This window comes from Microcebus murinus, chromosome 1 (genome assembly GCF_040939455.1).
Source record: "Microcebus murinus isolate Inina chromosome 1, M.murinus_Inina_mat1.0, whole genome shotgun sequence".
Classification (NCBI taxonomy): domain Eukaryota; kingdom Metazoa; phylum Chordata; class Mammalia; order Primates; family Cheirogaleidae; genus Microcebus; species Microcebus murinus.
The window spans coordinates 52,657,501-52,678,594 of NC_134104.1; the positions used below are offsets into that span (position 1 = coordinate 52,657,501).

The 21,094-nt window shown below is 41.1% G+C and overlaps 1 protein-coding gene across 1 annotated transcript in view; it reads right to left on the minus strand.

Moving 5' to 3' along the window:
- Positions 1 to 21,094, minus strand: part of MYH15 (myosin heavy chain 15) — a 173,324-nt gene that overhangs the window by 71,736 nt on the left and 80,494 nt on the right. The window contains 5 exon segments of the mRNA XM_012777219.2: positions 14,049 to 14,185; positions 16,086 to 16,209; positions 17,109 to 17,226; positions 19,345 to 19,432; positions 20,331 to 20,395. Of these exon segments, the coding sequence (XP_012632673.2) occupies positions 14,049 to 14,185; positions 16,086 to 16,209; positions 17,109 to 17,226; positions 19,345 to 19,432; positions 20,331 to 20,395 (532 nt within the window).

Here is a 21,094-nt window from a genome sequence, read left to right on the forward strand (position 1 = left end):
AAGGGCCGGTTTCTCCTAATAATTTCAAGAGACCAACATGTCCTTCCCCTTGCCCCTCAGTTTGTATTAATATGCCCCCTCAGGACCCCTCAGCTGAGCTCCAAACATCTAGAGAGGAGCCCCCGATTAGTAGGCCAGACACCAAGACCCTCTATCCTCCCTTACCCGAGGATACAGCCCCTCATGCATTTAATTACCCGGTATTCAAAAAACAACCCCTCCGAGAGTCCCTCGACCCCGCCGAAGAGGCAACCCTCGGAGAGGAAGCGGCCCAATATCACAATCCCGAATGGCCGCCTCCTTACGCGCCCCAAATTTGTGCACCTTCGTTAATGCCTCCCCTTACAATGCCCTTACTTTTGCGTACCAAAGAAGACTTAAGTCAAAGGGTTACGCAATTAAAGGATGTTTTACAACTTCAAAAAGAGTTTGCCCAGCTTTCCAAAGACTTGTCCTCCCTCCAAGATACGCTTAAAGAGTCGGTCTTCATTAGCCACCCACGTCAGGAGACCGCCCAGTCACACGCCACCTTAAATAAAAAATCCTTAAAATCCTCCCATAAAGCCCTAGCATTCCCGGTAGTTACCAGGTCTAATAGGCGAGGAGACCTTACCGCCCCTTCTTCGAGCCAGTCCCCGCCCCAAGATTCAGATAATGAGGATACGGAAGGGAGGGAAAGGGAAAGTGATAGTGATGACCCCCCAGAGGAGGCAGTCCCGGGGCCCACTGCAGAGCCCACTGAGTTCCGCAGACTAAAACTTAAGACTTTAAAAAAATTAAATTCTGCTGTTAGGACATATGGGCCCAATGCACCCTTTACCTACTCCCTCCTAGAGGCAGCCTCGGGAGGCGGCTACCTGCTCCCGGGAGAATGGACCAGGCTGGTTCAGGCAGTCCTCTCTCGCGGACAGTTCCTCTCGTGGAAAGCCGATTTTCTTGACCGTTGTCAAACTACGGCTAATAATAATTTAAAAAACCCCAATTCTGCCTCTTGGACCCTTGAAAAACTTAGCGGACAAGGGAAGTTTGCCACTGAACAGCGCCAAAGGGGACTCCCAATCGGGCTTTTGTCTCAGACCGCCGCAGCCGCTTTCGGCGCCTGGCGAACACTTCCCTCTACGGGATCTGTTCTCACTCCCCTGACAAAAATCACCCAGGGAGCTCAGGAGGGCTTTAGTGAATTTGTAGGTAGGCTTTTAGAATCTGCTGAGAGGACCCTTGGATAGGAGGATGGCAATAATAAACTTATTAAACAATTGGCCTATGAAAATGCTAACAGTGCTTGCAGGGCCATCCTCAGGGGCAAACTTAAAAACAAAGACCTTAATGACATGATTAGAATGTGTAATGATGCTGACCCCTTCGCCCATAAGGTGTCGCAGGCTGTGCAGCTTGCGGTCGGGGCTGCCATTCAAGGCACTGCAGCACAGAGAGGCTGTTTTAAGTGCGGTCAGCCAGGGCACTTTGTGAGACAGTGTCCCTTAGCCACCTCCTCTGCTGCCCCTAACCTCAGTGGACCACCAGGCAGGCCAACTCGGCCCCCCTCCCTCTGTCCTCGCTGCAAGAGGGGATACCATTGGGCTAGTGAGTGCCGTTCTAAGACCGATGCCCTTGGAAATCCCTTGCCACCCCTTTCGGGAAACGGCCTGAGGGGCCAGCCCCGGGCCCCTCGTCCTATTCAATTTCAGTCGGCCTCGGGGAACAGCCGACAAGAGAATCCCCAGCCCCTAGACTGCTCCGAGCCACCACAGGGAGTGCAGGAGTGGACTTGTGTGCCTCCTCCGACACAATATTAAAACCTGAAGATGGTGTTCAAATTTTGCCTACTGGCTCATTTGGACCCCCACCGGCTAATATGTTCTTTTTTATTCTAGGCCGAGCCTCCTCCACTCTTGCAGGGCTCATAGTCCACCCTTCCATAGTAGATAGTGACTTTACCGGGGAGATTAACATCTTAGCCAGCGCGCTTACTGGCCCTGTGTGTGTCTCTAAGGGACAGCGCTTAGCTCAGGCATTGCCCTTGCCCCTTAATACATCCTTCCCAGCCATCGCCTCTAACCGAGGTGCTTCCTGCCCTGGCTCTTCTGATCTTTATTGGGTCCAAGCTATCACCAAAAAACGACCCACCCTGCAGTTAAAGTTAGATGGTAAACTTTTTAAAGGCCTTCTTGATTCTGGCGCTGATTCCACAGTTATTGCCCAGGACGCCTGGCCCGAATCATGGCCACTACAGCCTTCCCTTACGCACTTGCAAGGTATAAGACAGTCTAATAATACTCTCCAGAGCTCAAAAATTTTAACATGGGAAGACCCTGAGAGAAACAAAGGCACCACTCAACCCTTTGTAGTCCCAAACCTGCCTGTTAACTTATGGGGGCGTGATATCCTTGCACAGATGAATGTCATTATGTGTAGCCCCAATGAAGTTGTAGCCAGCCAAATGCTTAAACAGGGATTCCTCCCAGGACAGGGCTTAGGCAAGGAGGGTCAGAGACTAAGAGCACCCCTGACCACCCCCCCTAAATCAGACAGATCAGGACTAGGGTTCAAAAAACATTTTTTGTAAGGGCCATTGATCCCCCTGCACTTCAGACAGATAAAATCACTTAGAAAAGTGACTCACCTGTCTGGATCGATCAGTGGCCCCTCCCATCTAACAAGCTAGCCACAGCTACAGCGTTGGTGCAGGAACAATTAGCTGCTGGACACATAGAGCCCTCTACTTCACCATGGAACACCCCTATTTTTGTCATTCAAAAAAGGACTGGCAAGTGGCGGCTGCTACAAGACTTGCGGGCTGTTAATCAAACTATAGTTCCCATGGGGGCACTCCAGCCTGGTTTGCCTTCGCCCGTAGCTATCCCCAGAGGCTACTATAAGATAGTCATTGACCTAAAAGACTGCTTTTTCTCCATACCATTGCACCCAGATGACTGTAAGCGCTTCGCCTTCAGTCTTCCGGTAGTAAATTGTATAGGACCCTCCCCGCGTTTCCAGTGGTGAGTATTGCCTCAAGGCATGGCCAACAGCCCTACCCTTTGCCAAAAATATGTAGCTAAGACAATTGATTCTTTTAGAATTCAATATCCTCAAATATATATAATTCATTATATGGATGACATTCTTTTTGCTAGAGCCGACGAGGCAACTTTACATCAAGTTACTATGCAGGTTGTCTCGGCCTTACAAGCTCGAGGCCTCCGCTTATCCCCCGAAAAGATTCAGGTCTGTCCCCCTCACCTGTTCCTAGGTTTTGAATTATTCCCCAATAAGGTCCTCTCCCAAAAAGTACAGATCAGGAAAGACTCTCTTCAATGCCTTAATGATTTTCAGCGTCTTCTAGGCGACATTAATTGGCTTCGCCCATATTTAAAACTCACCACAGGACAGTTAAAACCCCTATTTGACATCCTGCAGGGAGATACTGACCCAACCTCTCCCCGCTCCCTAACTAAAGAAGGGCAGCAAGCGCTTAATTTGGTCGAGCAGGCCATAAATGCCCAGGCCATTGGCTACTTCTCCCCAGATTCCCACCTGTACTTTATTGTCCTCCCCACCCCCTTTTCGCCCGCAGGACTCTTTTGGCAGGGCAAGCCTCTTTTTTGGGTTCACCTATCGGCTTCCTCCCCTAAAGTCCTTCCCACCTACCCTTACTTAGTAGCTAAGATTATTCGCCTGGGGGGAGAAAACTCCCTTAAGCTCTTTGGAAAGGATCCAGATATCATAATACTCCCTTATAATGCTTCTCAAATGCGGTGGCTAATACAAAATGATGATGATTGGGCGGTTAACTGTACGTCTTTCCAGGGCAAACTAGATAATCATTACCCCCCTAATAAACTAATTCAGTTCCTCTATCGGACACCTGTAATATTTCCCAAGAAAACAAGAGTCTCCCCCATTCCAGGAGCCGTCTTAGTCTTTACCGACGGCTCCTCCTCAGGCACCGCGGCCTATAGCATTAATGGCCAGGTCCGCAGTTTTCCCACCAGATTCTCCTCTGCTCAACTCGTTGAGTTAGCAGCCTTAGTCGCAGTCTTCAAATACGTACATCAGTCAGCATTTAACTTGTATACTGATAGTTCTTATGTTGCTCATGCTGTCGCCGCTTTAGAAACTGTGCCTCATATTCGGCCCTCCAACAATACCACTCAAATGTTCCAACAACTACAAGGACTCATTCACTCCCGTTCTGCGCCCTTTTTTATAGGCCATATTCGCGCCCACACTGGCCTTCCTGGGCCTCTAGTAGCTGGAAATAATCTTGTTGATCAGGCGACTCGCGTTGCAGGTGCTGTTCACAATATCACTGTTGATCCTGTCTGCGCTGCACGCCAGGCTCATGATCTACACCATCTCAACGCCCATACCCTCAGGCTTAAATTCTCCATTACTAGAGAACAGGCCAGAGAAATCGTCCGCCAATGCAGGGCTTGTTTTACCCTTCTCCCTGAGCCACACCTAGGAGTCAACCCTCGCGGCCTGATCCCTGGGGAGCTCTGGCAGATGGATGTCACTCATTACCCCCCTTTCAGAAAGCTTAAATATGTACATGTCTCTATAGATACTTGCAGTGGATTTATCTTTGCTTCCCTACAAACAGGCGAGGCCACCCGCCACGTTATCAACCATATTATAGCCTGTCTCACCTCCCTCCCTCAGCCTAAAGTTATTAAGACTGACAATGGCCCGGGATACGTCAGCTCCAACTTCAAAAGTTTTTGTGCTCAGTTAGGCATTAAGCATATTACAGGCATTCCATATAACCCTCAGGGCCAAGGTATTGTAGAGAGAGCTCATCAGACGTTAAAAAATATGCTCTCCAAACTACAATCGGGAGGAGGAATTTTGTACCCTTTGACAGGTAATTCCAAAACCCTGCTTAATCATGCCCTGTTCATTTTAAACTTTCTCACCTTTGACACTGCCGGCAAAACAGCTGCCGACCGCCTTTGGCACCCATCCACCACAGATACTTATGCACAGGCCTTATGGAAGGAGCCGCTTACAGGCAAATGGCTGGGGCCTGACCCTGTCCTCATATGGGGAAAAGGACATGCCTGCATCTACGATACCCAGGCAGGAAATGCCAGATGGCTACCAGAGAGAGTAATTAAGTTATATAACCCACCCAGGGAATCCCCTGAGAAGAATTCTTAATTCTGTTCTCTTCCAGAAATACAATGACTCCCCGAGAGAAGACGCTGATCCTCCTGTGCCTAGTTCTGGCCACGGTCAAGAACACCACCGCAGCCAACATCCACCAGGTCTACAACTATACATGGCAAATAATTAATGAGGCAGGAGACGTTGCCAATTCCTCCTCGCACCTCTCTGCCACTACGCCATGGGATCCACTAGAAATTGACCTATGCGTGTTGGCCCTTGGAGCCCATGACTATTGGGGCACGCCCTCACATTTTGCACCACAGGTAAAACCCATTAACACGGGAGAACCAGACACCAGTTCTCGGCCAGGCTGTAGCTCTGGGGTTCAAAGAACCTATCTAACCATGGCCCCTATATATGTTTGCCCTGGGGCTCATCGAGACCGTTCTCTTGCTGAAGCATGTGGCTATGCCCCTGACTTCTTTTGTGCCTCCTGGGGCTGTGAGACTACGGGCGATACCTACTGGAGCCCCTCCTCCTCCTGGGACTATATAACAGTTAAAAGAAAATCCCCTTCCCCATACCACCTCAACAGCGGTCCGGTCCCCTTTAAAAAAGAGTGTAGCAACCAGTGGTGCAACCCCCTGTTAATTTCATTCACTGAAGCTGGAAAAAAGGCTTCTTGGGACCAGTCCAGGGGATTTAAATGGGGGCTCAGACTTTACATATCTGGGAGAGATATTGGTCTCACATTTAAAATCAAGTTAATTAAAAGCCTCCCCAGAGGTCCTACAGTCGCATTAGGCCCTAATAACAACCTTCACCCACCTCGACCTCACGGTTCCTCCAGGGACCTACCCTCCTCCCCAACTGTGTCCCCTCCTCCGCTCAGCACCTCCCTATACCAACCTACCCTGCCCGAGGGGCCCCCTTCCTCGGCAGAACTAATTCTCTCCTTAGTCAACGCCTCTGTCAGGACCATCCGAGAGGCCAATAATTCAGAATATCAGGAGTGTTGGGTATGCTACTCCCCCCGGCCTCCCTTCTATGAAGGCGTCGCTACTTTTGGTGAGCCATTATTTACTAATGACACCAGCAGACTCAGATGGGGTCTAGAGACCCATGATGGCCTGACGCTCAGCCAAGTCACAGGCCTAGGTCTTTGCCTTCTTAGCCCAAGAATGCTCCCTCCCGCACCCTTAGAGAAAATATGCAATCAGTCAATTACTGTCAACTCCACTTTTCAGTATATTCAGGCATCTAACACCTCCTATTTTGCTTGTTCTTCTGGCCTTACCCCGTATGTAGTCACTGCAACGTTTCTTGAGCATAGAGAGTATTGTGTATTAGTCATGCTCTTTCCCAGACTCACTGTACATCCTGCTAATGAGTTACTTCAGTTTTGGGAGCGAGGCACCACAATGCCCCGGAAAAAAGAGCCCATCACGGCCATAACACTCGCAGTTGTTCTAGGCCTTGGTGCCACAGGGGCTGGAACAGGCATAGCCTCTCTAGTCACCTCCAATCAGCAATACCTACAGCTCTCTGTAGCCATCGATAATGACCTCCGAGAGCTGCAGCAAGGTCTAAAATATCTTAAGGAGTCCCTCGCTTCACTCTCTGAGGTAGTGTTACAAAATAGAAGAGGCTTAGATTTAGTGCTCCTCCAAGAGGGAGGTTTGTGCGCAGCACTCAAAGAAGAATGCTGCTTCTACGCAGATAAAACAGGCCTGGTAGAAAATAGTATTGAGAGAGTTAGACAAAGCCTTGAAAATAGAAAGAAACAGAGAGAACAAAGTGAGGCATGGTATCAAAATTGGTTTTCCACATCCCCCTGGCTATCCACATTGCTTCCCAGTGTCTTAGGGCCGTTTATAGGTTTCTTGTTGCTTCTCACTTTTGGGCCTTGGGCATTCAAAAAACTAACCAACTTTGTCAAGTCGCAGGTAGACGCAGCCACACAAAAATCGGTCTCCGTGTTTTACCAACGGCTAGAACTAAGAGGCTCCAGAGAAGACCTCCATGAAAAGTCTCCCAACACACCCACTGAAGGTCTAAATTTCTCAGACCTTGCCGCAGACATGGAACGCAGTTGGTTCCAAAAGCTGTGGAGACGCCCATGACGGGATTATCGCGATGCCGCGGACCAGGTGCACACCCCACCAGCTGTGAGGTAACTCCATGACGGGAATATTATAGGTCCATGCCCGGGGGCACAGTTCATAATCAGAAGTGCCAGAGCTGGATGCCACCTACATAGCCTAAGACAGAGGCCTCACCGACATTTCGATCGCCAGATCGATCTTATATTTGGGGTGCTGGTCACAGAAGCCCATCGCGTAGCCTAAGACAGGCTCTCCACCAACCTGTGTAAATCTCCCTCATATTAATAAAGATAGGGGGAGATGTTGGAGACTAAGACCCTTCACATTCCTACGACTTGCCCTACACACGGGCCTCCTCGTCCTAGAAAATAGCACCCAGCTCCCCAGCTGTAGTTCCAAGAAGAATGCATTCCATGCCATGCTTGCTTCAGGGCAAGCCACCTGCAATTGTTCCCAACCCCCTGCCAGGTTGGGGTTGAGAGATCCATCACAAAGAGCTTCCGGTGCCATTGGGATGCTGATTGGGGCTGATTAGCCCACAGGAAAGCCTCATTATTCCCCCACTCTATTTCTACTTCCTTGTTTTCTGTATATAAAACCTACTAAAAATCCAAGTAAAGTAGACCTTGACAATCATTCGCTTGGTCTCATTTCTTTCTCTCGCTCATCTCTTTCAGGCACGGTCCCCCTCGCCCCCGCGAGTAACAGAAGGTCCTGCGGGTCGGGACACAAAAGAAGACATATAAATAGCCAACAGTATATGAATAAAACATCAATAATTATCAGAGAAATGCAAATCAAAATCACAAGGAGATATCACATCATACCTGTTAGATTGGCAATTATGAAAAAGACAAAAGATCAGTGCCAGTGAGCATGTGGAGAAAAAAAAACCCTTGAACACTGTTGGTGGGAATGTAACTTGATATAATCTTTATGGAAAACAGTATGGAAGCTCCTCAAAGCATTAAAAATAGAACTATAATTTGATCTACCAATCCCATTTCTGAGTACATATACAAAGGAAGTGAAATTAGTATCTTGAAAAGATATGTGCACTACCATGTTCATTGCAATATTATTCACAATAGCCATGACATGAAATCAAATGTCCATTGACAGATAAAGAAATAAAATGCAGTATATACACACACACACATACAATGGAATATTATTCAGCCTTAAAAAAGAAAATATTGTCATTTGCAATTATATGGATTAAACTGGAGGACACTATGTTAAATGTAATAAGCCAGGCACAGAAAGACAAATACTGCATGATTTCACTTATATGTGGGATATAAACAAGTCAAACTCATAGAAGCAGGGAGTAGAATGATGGTTGCCAGAAGGCAGCAGGGAACAGGGAGCTGGGGCTAGGGGAATGGGAAGATGTTGCTCAAAAGGCTCAATGTTTCAGTTAGGTAAGATGAATAAGTTCTGGAGATCTAATATACAGCATGGTAACTATAGTTATTAATAATACTTTACTATATACTCAAAATTTGCTAAGAGAATAGATTTTAAATGTTCTCACTACACACATACACAAAATAACTTTGTGAGGTGATGGATGTTAATTTGTTTGATTGTGGTAATCATTTCACAATGTATACATATATCAAAACATCAGATTGTACCCCATAAATATATATAATTTTTGTCAATTATATTTCAATAGAACTGGAAAAAGAAAAAATAAATCCAAAGCAAGTGAAAGAAAGGAAAGAATAAAGATAAGAAATTAATGATCAGAAATTAATGATCTAGAAAACAAAAAAATTTTAGAAAGTGCCCTATTAAATAGACAAACATGTGGTATGAATGGTAAAGAAAAAGAAGAGAAGGCACAAGTAAATGATACTACGAATGATACAGCCCATGGCCAATATCATAGTGAATTGGCAAAAGTTGAAAGCATTCTCCCTAAGAACTGGAGCAAGACAAGGGTGCCAGCTGTCACCACTTCTATTCAACATAGTACTGGAAGTTCTAACCAGAGAAATAAGGCAAGACAAAGAAATAAATGGCATCCAAATTGGGAAAGAGGAGCTCAAACTATTCCTGTTTGCTAATGATATCAGCAACATACAAGATATTTTCTTATATCTAGAAAACCCTAAAGACTCCACCAAAAGATTCCCATAAACGATAAATAAATTCAGCAAAGTCTCAGGTTACAAAATCAATGTACACAAATCAGTACTATTTCTATATACTAATAACCATCAAGCAGAGAATCAAATCAAGAACTCAATACCATTCACAACAGTTACAAAGAAAATAAAATACCTAGGCATATAATTAACAAAGATATCTGCAAGTAGAACAACAAAATACTGATGAAAGAAATTGCAGATGATACAAAAAAATGGGAAAACATTCCCTGCTCATGGATTGGTAGAATCAACATGGTTAAAATATCTATTCTGCTCAAAGTGACTTACAGATTGAATGCAATCCCCATCAAAATACCAGTGCCACATTTCACAGATCTACAAAATATAATCCTAAACTTTATTTGGAACCTCAGAAGACTCCGAATAGCCAAAGCAATTTTAAGCAAATAGAACAAATCTGGAGGCATCACATTACCTGACTTCAAATTATACAAGACTATAGTAACCAAAACAGCATAGTATTGGTATAAAAGTAGAGACAGACCAATGAAACAAAATAGAGAACCCAGAAATAAAACCATCTACCTACAACCAACTGATCTTCAACAAAGCAGATAATAACACATACTGGGGAAAGGAAGCTCTACTCAATAAATGATGCTGGGAAAATTGCATAGCCACATGGAGAGGAATAAAATAGGACCCCTATTTCTCACCATATATTAATATAAAAATTAATTCAAGGCCAGGCATGGTGGTTCATGCCTGTAATACTAGCACTCTGGGAGTCCAAGGTGGATGGATTGTTTGAGCTCAGGAGTTCGAGACCAGCCTGAGTAAGAGCAAGACCCCATCCCTACTAAAAATAGAAAGAAATTAATTGGCCAACTAAAAATATATAGAAAATATTAACCAGGCATGGTGGCACATGCCTATAGTCCCAGCTACTCAGGAGGCTAAGGTAGAAGAATTGCTTGAGCCCAGGAGTTTGAGGTTGCTGTGAGCTAGGCTGGCACCATGGCACTCTAGTCCAAGCAACAGAGTAATTGAGACTCTGCCTCTAAAAAAAAAAAAAAAAAAAAAAATTAATTCGAGATAGTTTAAGACTTAAATATAAAGCATGAAACCATAAAAATTCTAGAAGAAAGCATAGGAAAAACTCTTCTAGACATCAGCCTAGGCAAAGAATTTATGACTAAGACCCCAAAGGCAAATATGGCAATAACAAAAATAAATAAATGGGACTTAATTAAATTAAAAAGCTTCTGCATGGCAAAGAATATAATTAACACAGTGAATAGACACCTACAAAATGGGAGAAAACTTGCAAACTGTATAGTCCAACAAAGGACTGATATCCAAGATCTACAAAGAACTCAAACAAATCAGCAAGAAAAAAACAACCCCTTCAAAAGGTGCACAAAAGACATTAACAGAAGTTTTTCAAAAGAATATAGACAAATGGCCAAAAAAAGTAAAGAAAGAAATGTTCAACATCACTAATCATCAGGAAAATGCAAATTAAAACTACAGTGAGATAGCAGAATGGCCATTGTTAAAAAGTCAAAAATGATAGATGCTAGAGTGGATGCAGAGAGAAAGTAATGCCTATACACTGTTGGTGGGACTGCAAATTAGTACAACTTCTATGGAAAACAGTATGGAGATTCCTCAAAGAAATAAACACAGGCCTACCATTCAATCCAGCAATCCCACTGCTGTGTATCTACCCAAAGGAAATGAAGTCATTTTACCAAAAAGATAGCTGTGTTTGGGTGTTTATCTCAACACAATTCATAATTGCAAAGACGTGTATACAACCTAAGTGCCCTTTAATTCATAAATCAGTAAACAAAATGGTTTATATGTACCATGGAGTACTACTCAGCCATAAAAAGGAATGAAATAATGTTATTTACAGCAACTTGGATGGAACTAGAGACCATTATCCTAGTATCTCAGGAATGGAAAACCAAATACCATAATTCTCAATAATAAGCGGGAGCTAATAGATGGGTATATACAGGCACAAAGCAATATAATGGACATGAGAAACCAAGAATTGGGGAGGTAGAAGGGTGGGTTTGGGATAAAAACGTACCTATTGGTATACCTATAGGTACGTACCTATGACTATCCTGGTCATAGGCACAGCAAAAGCCTTGATTTAAGCATTATACAAGATATCCATGTAATAAAAACACCAGTACCCTCTTAATTGATATCTTGACATTTTTAAAAATCAGATAACATAGCAGATGAAAAGCAAATTAGAGGTCAATATTATTCATGAATATTGATGCAACAATCTCATGACAACATCACAACCAAACCAATAAATGTATGAAAAGATAATATTTCTTAGCCAAAGTGGGTTCAACATTTTTTGAAAAATCTATTAATATAAATCAACACATTTATTAATTACTTTAGTAAAACTATGTAATTGTTTCATTAGATGTAGATAAAGAATTCAGTGATTTTCCTGATAAAAATAACACAATAAAATGGAAGGAATGTCCTTCCTACAATAAGCATATCTACGAAAAAACTTCAGAAAGCATCATCCTTTAAAGGGAAATGATAACTTTCCTCAATGTCAGTAATATGGCAAAGTTTGGCAAATGTTTTTAAAGTCTCAAATACCACAACTTAGTGAGAACATAGGGCAAAGTGATTCTCATATACTGCCAGTAGAGAGTAGATTATATTGGAAAGCATTTTGGCAATGTTAAAGTTATGTGTAACCTAAAACCTACTAATTCATGCCCTAGAGAAGTGTCACTCAAAGTGTGTGTCTTGGACCATCTGCTGTCCACAAACTGTTATCAGAGAATGGAGCATTTCGAGTAATGCTACACTTAAGGAAATCTTACATATATGCACAGGAAGACATTTATAAAAATGTCACTGCAGAATTCTTTGTAATAACAAAAAAATCGGAAATCAATATACTTGAGCTGGAAATGGATAAATAAATTGTGGTACATTAACACAATGGAATACTATACAGCCATTAAAGTCAATAACCTAAGGCCAGGTGCAGCTCACACCTATAATCCTAGCACTTTGGGAGACCAAGGTGGGAGGAGCACTTGACACCAGGAGTTTGAGGCCATCCCAAGCAACACAGTGATACCCAATCTCTACAGAAAATAAAAATAATAAGCTGGATATGGTGGCAAGCACCTATAGTCCCAGCTACTCGGAAAGCTGAGACAGAAAGATCCTTTGAGCCCAGAAGTTTGAGATTGCTGTGAGCTATGATGATGCCACTGCATTCTAACCCAGGCAACAGCAAGAAACTCTGCCTCAAAAAAAATTTTTTTAAACTATATCTATATCTATTTCTCAATAATCTAGCCTAAGAAATATAACAATGATATATTTTAGAGAATAATGTTAAACATAAAAGACAAGCTTCAGGATAATACATACAGAATATTATTTACCTAAAGACTAAAAACATGCCCAATCATGTTATATTTTAAGGATACCTGCATATCTAGTAAAGGCATAAAAACATACCTTTACATGATTTATGTACAAAACATGGAATGTTAAACAAATTCAGGATCTGGGGAAGGAGAGGTAGGACTTGGATCAAGGAGGAAATACACAGTGGCTTCAACTATGTATGCTAATTTTTTTGAAAAGTTGTCAGCAATTACAAACAAAAAAAATATTAAGAATTGATATACCTTAATGATGGCTCCATGAGTATACAGTATATTTTATTGAGTATATTGTAATATTTTATGTACTTTTTTATGTGTTTGAAATCCTTCACAATCATTTTTGAAGTCTTGATTTAGAAAGAATGGATCTTAAAGTCCTCATTCTAGAGATGAAGGTGAACCATGGAGAAGTTAAGAGCTCACACAATGGCCTTAGAAGCCATGTCCCCACATCGCACTGACAACTACACATGAAGGTCACAGAAGACCCTTAGGAGTTGTCTTTCTCATATCTTTGACGTCACTACATAATGATCTTTTTCTTCTTCAGGGAAACAGATAGAATTAATAAATTGTTAGTTAAACAAGTTATACCAAGATCTGTAGACCTCTCTCCAGAAGATAAACTATGCTAAGGAAGAAGTAAATATAGCCATTGCAGAGCCCCTGGCTCACAGCCCCTTTTTTGGAGATTTTGCTGACTTGCTTTCCATGATTCCATTAAAGAACAGACAAAACCTACACCTAAGTGTCCGAATGTGGTGATAAACATCCCTAGTGAACCTGCCCGAAAGAGAGTAAGAAAGTTATGATCACATGCCACCAAGAACCAGAGTTTCTGACCCCGGGGAGGTAATAAAGTGATCACAACACCTCTTCTTCTTGAAGCAGACTTCCCCACAGAGTTGGCTGTGGGATATATGCAAACCTTTCCAGGTCTGTTTCTGTTATAAATTGTGACTCATACGACCTTCAGAGACCCAGACTTCTCAGAACATAAAGATAATTCCCCAGGGGAAGGTTGGAAGCAGCGCAAGTAGTAGCTGAATTATGCTTATACTTGGTTGGATAGGGCAATAAAAGCCCTTTGCGCTTTATCTTTTTGGTGTACCGTGATTTAAAAGTTTTTAAGACCAAGCCTAAGCAGAGGAGTCAGCTCTTTGACCTTGGCCTATTATAAGGCAATGAGATTAGGTCACATTGGATGAGGTATTCTATTACTCGAGCAGTAAGGGTACAGGACAGGTATAGAATACCTTTCTTCTAAAATCTTCTGGAATTTGATTCACATCAGTTTGCCCTGTGCTCTGGCTTGGAACAATGTGAAGACATTAGATAGTCTTTCATCTCTCATTGCTTCCAGCTGGCTCAGAAACCCAGCTTTAAAAAATACGTAAAAGAAATAAGTCAGATGTTAGGTCCATTCATAATGGGTATTGAGCAAATGTCTATTGAACTGATGGTGTGAGCAGTTGATGTGTTCCTTGGGACAACTTTATCAATTCTATTTCTTGTTAAGTTTTATTTAATGGGTAAAATTTACCTCCTAAAAAGCTTAATTTTATAAATCTAAAATTTGCAAAAAAAAATTATTTAATCCTGTGGTTATGGGAATTGCTTAAGAATTTAACCTCTTCTCCCTCTTCTCTATTAATAATTTCTAGATTGTTCAGAGAATCTGTTTTAACTTTTAAGATGGGCCTAAGCATGCAATGCTCCAAAGTGTCAAGCAGGGGTCTAAAAACTTTTTCTGTAGAGGGCCAAGTAGTAAATATTTTTAGGCTTTGTAGGCCACATACGATCTCTGTAAGATATTCTTGTTTGTTTTCAAACAACTCTTTAGATATGTAAAACCACTGTTAGTGGGCCATATAAAAAAATAGGCTTTGGATATAGCTCTTAGGCCATAGTTTGCTGACCCCTGCTCTAGAGGAAGGCACTTTTGCCCTGTGCATCAAAGAATACACATAAATATTTTTTCAAGAATAATTAGTAACAACCAAAGTGAGGTGAGTAAGGTACCTAAGGCACCCTGAGTGCCTCCATAAAATCACTTTATACAGCCTGAGAATGAGTACTTCTCAATCTCACTTCACAACCCTGAGAATGAATGCATTCTTCACATCTGTGCCTTAGGAGCTTTACTTGCCTGGGTCAGTCCCAGCTCAGATGAATAGTATACAGCAAAAATAACTAAATACACAGGAGGCAAGGCATCGTTAATGAAAATCAGCAGAAATAATAAACAACTAAAACTGACTCTCGGGTACTGAAAATGTGGGAGTCGAGTAATATTTCATAACCATGTCCTACAGAGTTCTATTTCTCTGAGTTATTCACCCTAGATCTTCCAACTGTCCCTCAAATAATTTGATCCTTACATGAGTGTCATTAGAAACTTGACTTACAGACCAAATCAAATCTTATAGTTAGTTAGAAGTTTTTTAGAATTTAGAGAATCACATTTAAAGAAGTTGGTTTTGCATTAATTTTTTGGATAGTGGGGTTGACGCTTAAGTTATTAAATTACTCAGCTAGTCTTCTAGAAATGTTTCCCTAAAAGAGTACTGCGGATGAATCAGTTCACACTCATACAAGCCATTAACTCCAGGAAGTTGATTCACCTTTTTCTAGCTCAGATGTATACATATTTTCTAGCATCATAAGGTTGATTCAGTATTTTCTATCTTGGCACAAATTTGCCTAGATGACTAATTATAAAAATGCAAATGTAGTCAAGACTGAGGTTTAAAAAGCATTGAATAGGCCGGGCGCGGTGGCTCACGCCTGTAATCCTAGCACTCTGGGAGGCCGAGGCGGGCGGATTGCTCAAGGTCAGGAGTTCAAAACCAGCCTGAGCGAGACCCCGTCTCTACCATAAAAATAGAAAGAAATTAATTGGCCAACTAATATATATAATATAAAAATCAACCGGGCATGGTGGCGCGTGCCTGTAGTCCCAGCTACTCGGGAGGCTGAGGCAGGAGGATCGCTTGAGCCCAGGAGTTTGAGGTTGCTGTGAGCTAGGCTGACGCCACGGCACTCACTCTAGCCTAGGCAAGAAAGCGAGACTCTGTCTCAAAAAAAAAAAAAAAAAAAAAAAAAAAAGCATTGAATATATTTTTTTCCTCAAACAGCACTGAAGTCTCCACCTTCAACTGAGCTCTATTTGTGCTATTTGTGGTCACAAGAGCTGAAGAATGCCTTATAATTAAGCATTCACAGGTATTTTAAGATACACACTCTTTCTTCCCACCCTTCTCCAAATGCATCCTTTGCAGTTTTCTGGTTACCTTAGTGATTCCAAATTGGTAGTGGGTACGGTCTATCTCCAAGGAGCCAAGTAGTTCCTTAGCCACTTTTCTGCTGCTCACAAACTTGCTCTTTGGAAAGGTTTTGGGGTTCAGAATACAGTACCTAACTTAAAATAGGTAAAGAATAAATCCTGGGGTAAGGGTATCAAATGATTTCAATAAAGACAAATCTGAACAAGTGAAGTGAAGGAGATATAGACTTCTCTCTTACCAATATGTTCAATTTTCATAAAACTCTCAGTAGCAATAGTGAGGATACAACTAATAATCCCCTGCATTGGTATAATAGTTTGTGCTTTTTATAGTGCTTTAGAGACAATCTCATTTGATTGTCTGCTCACTTAGGCAGGGAGGAATTGGATGGGGAAAGAGAAGGAGGGGACAAGTGTGAATATATCTATTGTATAAATAAGGAAACTGAAAAGCAGAGACATTAAATGTATTTTCTAAGTTTCCTTCACCCTTTTGGTGATTTGGTGAAAAACAAGAAATATGCCTCTTAATTCTAAGACAGGTACTCTTTCTACTCTACCATACTTTGCTCAGGCTTGATGATCTGTACATTTATACTCCTAGAATTCAGGAAAGAGAAAGCAAAGATGCCTCTCCTGCCTCCTGCCACACACCCTCCTGGCTTCCTTCCTTTCACAGCCTTGCTAGTAAGCACCAGCCTGCTTGGATGGCAGCTACGATTAAGTATATACAACATTTCAGAGATTCAATTCAGCCTCCATATGTTTCTTCTGTATATATTTCTTCTATATGTGGGTCTATTACCTATTAATAGAGATTTAAGGATATTACAGTTACATGGATGTTAGATTTAAGGGGAAATAATAATAGAACCCTGTCATCATATATCTCGCCACCACCAAAACACATCGATTTGTAGTCTGGAGGACATCAACCAAACAAACAATGCATGCCTAAACACTTGGAAAGTGAGGAAAACAGAATGGACTGCCTCAGGCTTCTTGGATTCTAGAATGTATGTTTGTTTACCTTTGTTTAAAATCAGCATACGGCAGTCAATTTGGAAAACCTTCAGAGTATATTCTAATTCCTTCCAAGATATCATTACAGCACAACTGCTGTAGAACCAAGTAAGGGTCCATTATGCCTGAAAAAACAAAAAGGGTCATGTTGAATCTGGGCCCAAAAAATGTACTATCCCAGATTATGTCCCAATAATTGTATATTGGATTAAAAAGAAAGAGTCTGAATTTGATATTCTCTACATGATAGATCCTCACTCACTCCCAGCTGGATGGTACTCACCGTACCCATCCAATTATGTAGGAGTCTCCAAATATGATTTCCCTGAAACTGCTTTAACATGGAACAAGCCCTTTTATCACAGTTAGATAAGATTTTAAGTAAATACTCCTGGAAGGCAGAGGAGAAAAGTACAATTTTTGCTAGGATGTAAATGGCTGGTATCACATTCAGTCACTAACCAAAAACCAGCTAGAGAGGGTGATAAGAAAACAAAAGGGAACTGTCATCTACAAGTAGGAGGGAGATGGGGTAACAAAAAGGGGGAATGAAAAGAAAAGGGCAGATGGACACAACCACAGAATTCTTAAGTTTTGTTCAGGAAGGACTGGTTCACCACATCTCAGCCTTTATTCTTCCCTTATTATCTTCACAGGGCCTAAGTTTTATTTTATAGTATAAGCATCCGTCTATCACCTCCTCATTCATCAAAAGAAGCCCTATTACAGCTGTGAGCAGCTATTGCCAATAGAAGCCACTGTATCTGGCCCTCATTAAGTCTTCTGGAATAAGGCAGGGAGTATACCTCCTAACACAAAGACCTACTATGGCTTTATCAGAGAAATGAAAAAAAAAAAAAAGATGACCCTGCTTATGCCAGGGTCACAGAATAAACTTAAGGCATATACCCATATTGCTGTACTCCAATCCTTTTCGTGGACAGAAACAGATGATCTGTAAGAAGGGACAAGAGCAGAGACCTATGATGCCTTAAAATCAAACACATTCATTCCCCTTAAGTACATATGAAGAACTGACTTGATTAGATCATGAAGCTTTTCTCATAACTTTGTCTTATGACTTTAACAAAAATGCTGAAATCAGAGCTGACTCGATGGGAGGCAACTCTAATAGGTAACAGAATTGCTCCAAAATAGAGGCAGCTAATTAGATTCCTCGCTAGATGGAAGCAGTGTCCCTAGACACATTCAGAAACCCAGCTGATAAGAAACAATGAGGCAAAAACATACAGCCGTGAATGAACATGAAGTGTTTGCATTGCAAAAACTCAAATTGCAGCATCATTGTTTAGCATCACAGTTTCCCAAAATAGGCCACAGACTATCAAGATCGGGGACTTAATCACAGGGAGGTTAATAAAAATGCAAGATACTCAGAAATCAGAACCAGCAACATCTGGCTACATATTACGGGGTAGTTAGTGGTTAGTGCTCTGAAGACATAAGGGCTTATCATGTACACTCCTTCAAGGCTAACAGCCTCTGACCAAAGCTCCAGAGAGGTCTGTAATTCCAAAGGGATGGCCGGAAATCTTCAAACCCATAACGTAAGGAAAGCTATCAGTGCAGTTAATTTAAGTAAAAACTTTGCTTTGGGAATTTGAAACATAAAAAAAAAAATTCACCATCATCCACCTAGGGGCACCTACCTATTATGCCCTGACCACCATTCATTCACTCATCAAAAAATATCCGCTGCCTGGAATTACATAACTTAAAAAAAATGAATACTGTTTGGGAGAGGGAAGATAATGTTAGTATTAGGGAGAAAGACAGAGGGAGTTCTCAAAAATTACAAATGAATTTATCTCAATTTAGATAACTCAGGCAAATAACTTCCTTTATGCTGAGATATCTACCTGAATCCCTCAATTGATTATTCAATTCCTTTTTATTATACTTTGCCCTTGTAGACAATGGCATAGGAGCTCATCCACATTTAGCATGAAATTCAAGGAGGAATTTAAATGGTAATATCAAGCATTCTAATTTTGTCCAATTGAGCTTACTTTGTGGAATCCTTCCATATATCCACTAGAATTTCAATTCCGAGTCAATCTTAAGGAGGTTCTGAAGACCTCACTTTTAACTTACTTTCTTTTTTCTATATGAAAATCTACCCTTATATAAAAGAAACCAGTAAGTGTTTCTTAAAAAATATTCAATATAGCTGAAATCAAATGTACTTCCCAGTGTGGATTATAAAGAAATCAAGTTCTTACCTGGCATTTTGTTCATGTTGGGATTTATGCAACTCACAAAATGAGGTACTGTTGATTTCAGATTAGTCATCAATTTATTTAGGTTTTCCTAAAATGGAGAACACAGTAAACACAAAATCACTTTACAAATCACTAACCCATGCCACAATCACAAATCACTAATCCACATAATAAACACAAAATCACCTTGCACAACACCAATCTACCTCACAAATATCTCCAAATCTATCCACTTCATCTTACAGCCAAGAAGAATATCAACAGTAAAATAATGAATTCAACATTCTTCCCTGCCTACCAAGTGTACATTATTTCTTCCCTATGGCAAGTCAATATTTATCTGACAGACACAGCTCCATTGTGAATCGTCTCTACCTGTTTTGAATTTGATAGCAATAACTTATGGTTGGGCAATAAAATGGCTTGAAAAAAGAAATTGTTTCTCAAGTTTTCTCTCTGTGGCGAATCTTTATCTTCCGTCAGCTTCTCTACAAGCAGAATCTGATATGGGAATTCTGGTTTGAAAGATTTATTTCGAGAGTGAGGAAAGCAGCGAAGAGCAGGAGAAGAAAAAAAGCAATGATGTGGACTCAGCTTTAGTCTGATCCCTGGAGGAGCTGTGAGCACAAATACACCACTTGCACTATAATTGGTCCCCCACTTAAGGCAAAGAAGAGGCCAAAATCTGGAGGGCAGGACAAGGAGGCAGCCTAGCTTCCCATCTGACCAAGGGCAATTCTGGCAACTGAGAGTTTTTATGGGCCAATATTCACATCAGCTGAAGATGTGCACAGTGATGATAAATGGGACCCAGGTGGGCCACAAACAGTGTCCACTAAGGCTCTTGATAATACCAAAATAAACTTCAACTTTTCCAGCTTGGCTAACTTCAGGTACTTTATCCTTATTTGCAGATGGGAAGTTTCAAATAAGCAATAACATATGCAGGTTGTTGAAAATAAAAAATAAATGCGCTCAAAAATTACTTTATGCAGAGATGCAACTATTTGGAATGAAGCTCCTTTCTTGTTTCTTCTCCCCAACGTTATAGCTAAGAAAAAAGAAGAAAGAAGCATTTTTAAAGCTCTTTTTTTTGTCACATTAATATACCCTGCTGATAGAAGCATAGATTCATCGAAGTTCTAGAAACAATATGGCAACACCTAGCAAAAGCTTCAAAAACATTTTATGTATTTTAATACAAAATGTCTATTTCCAGTGCTTTTTTTTAAGGATATAATCTGGCAACTGTACAAAGATACTCAGTGCAACATTCTTTAATCATTGCAAAAAATTAGGCAAAAATAAAATTAATCAACAAATGTCCATCATAGGAGATTAGCTAGTTAAATTATGAAAAAATATGCATGCAATGAAACACTGTAACCTTTAAAATGATGACATGGATCCATATAACTAATGTGGAAAGATTTCTAGGACATATTTTAGGAGAAAAAGGAGGTAACAAAGCCTATATCTTGTATATTATGATCCTGAGTATGCATACATGTTTTTGAGCGCAGTTGTGCTATGGGTAGCTATAAACATGAAACATGTTGGGAGGCATATATTCCAAAATGTTAGCAGTTGTTATCTCTCTATGTGAGATTATAGGTAATTTTTATGTACTTCTTTTTAGTTTTTCCATATTGTCTGTGTTTTGTCAACATTAGTGTATGTATAATTTTTATGATTTATAAAAATAAATAATTTCCATTTTCCTGAAGCAAAAGAACCTATGCTAAACTGT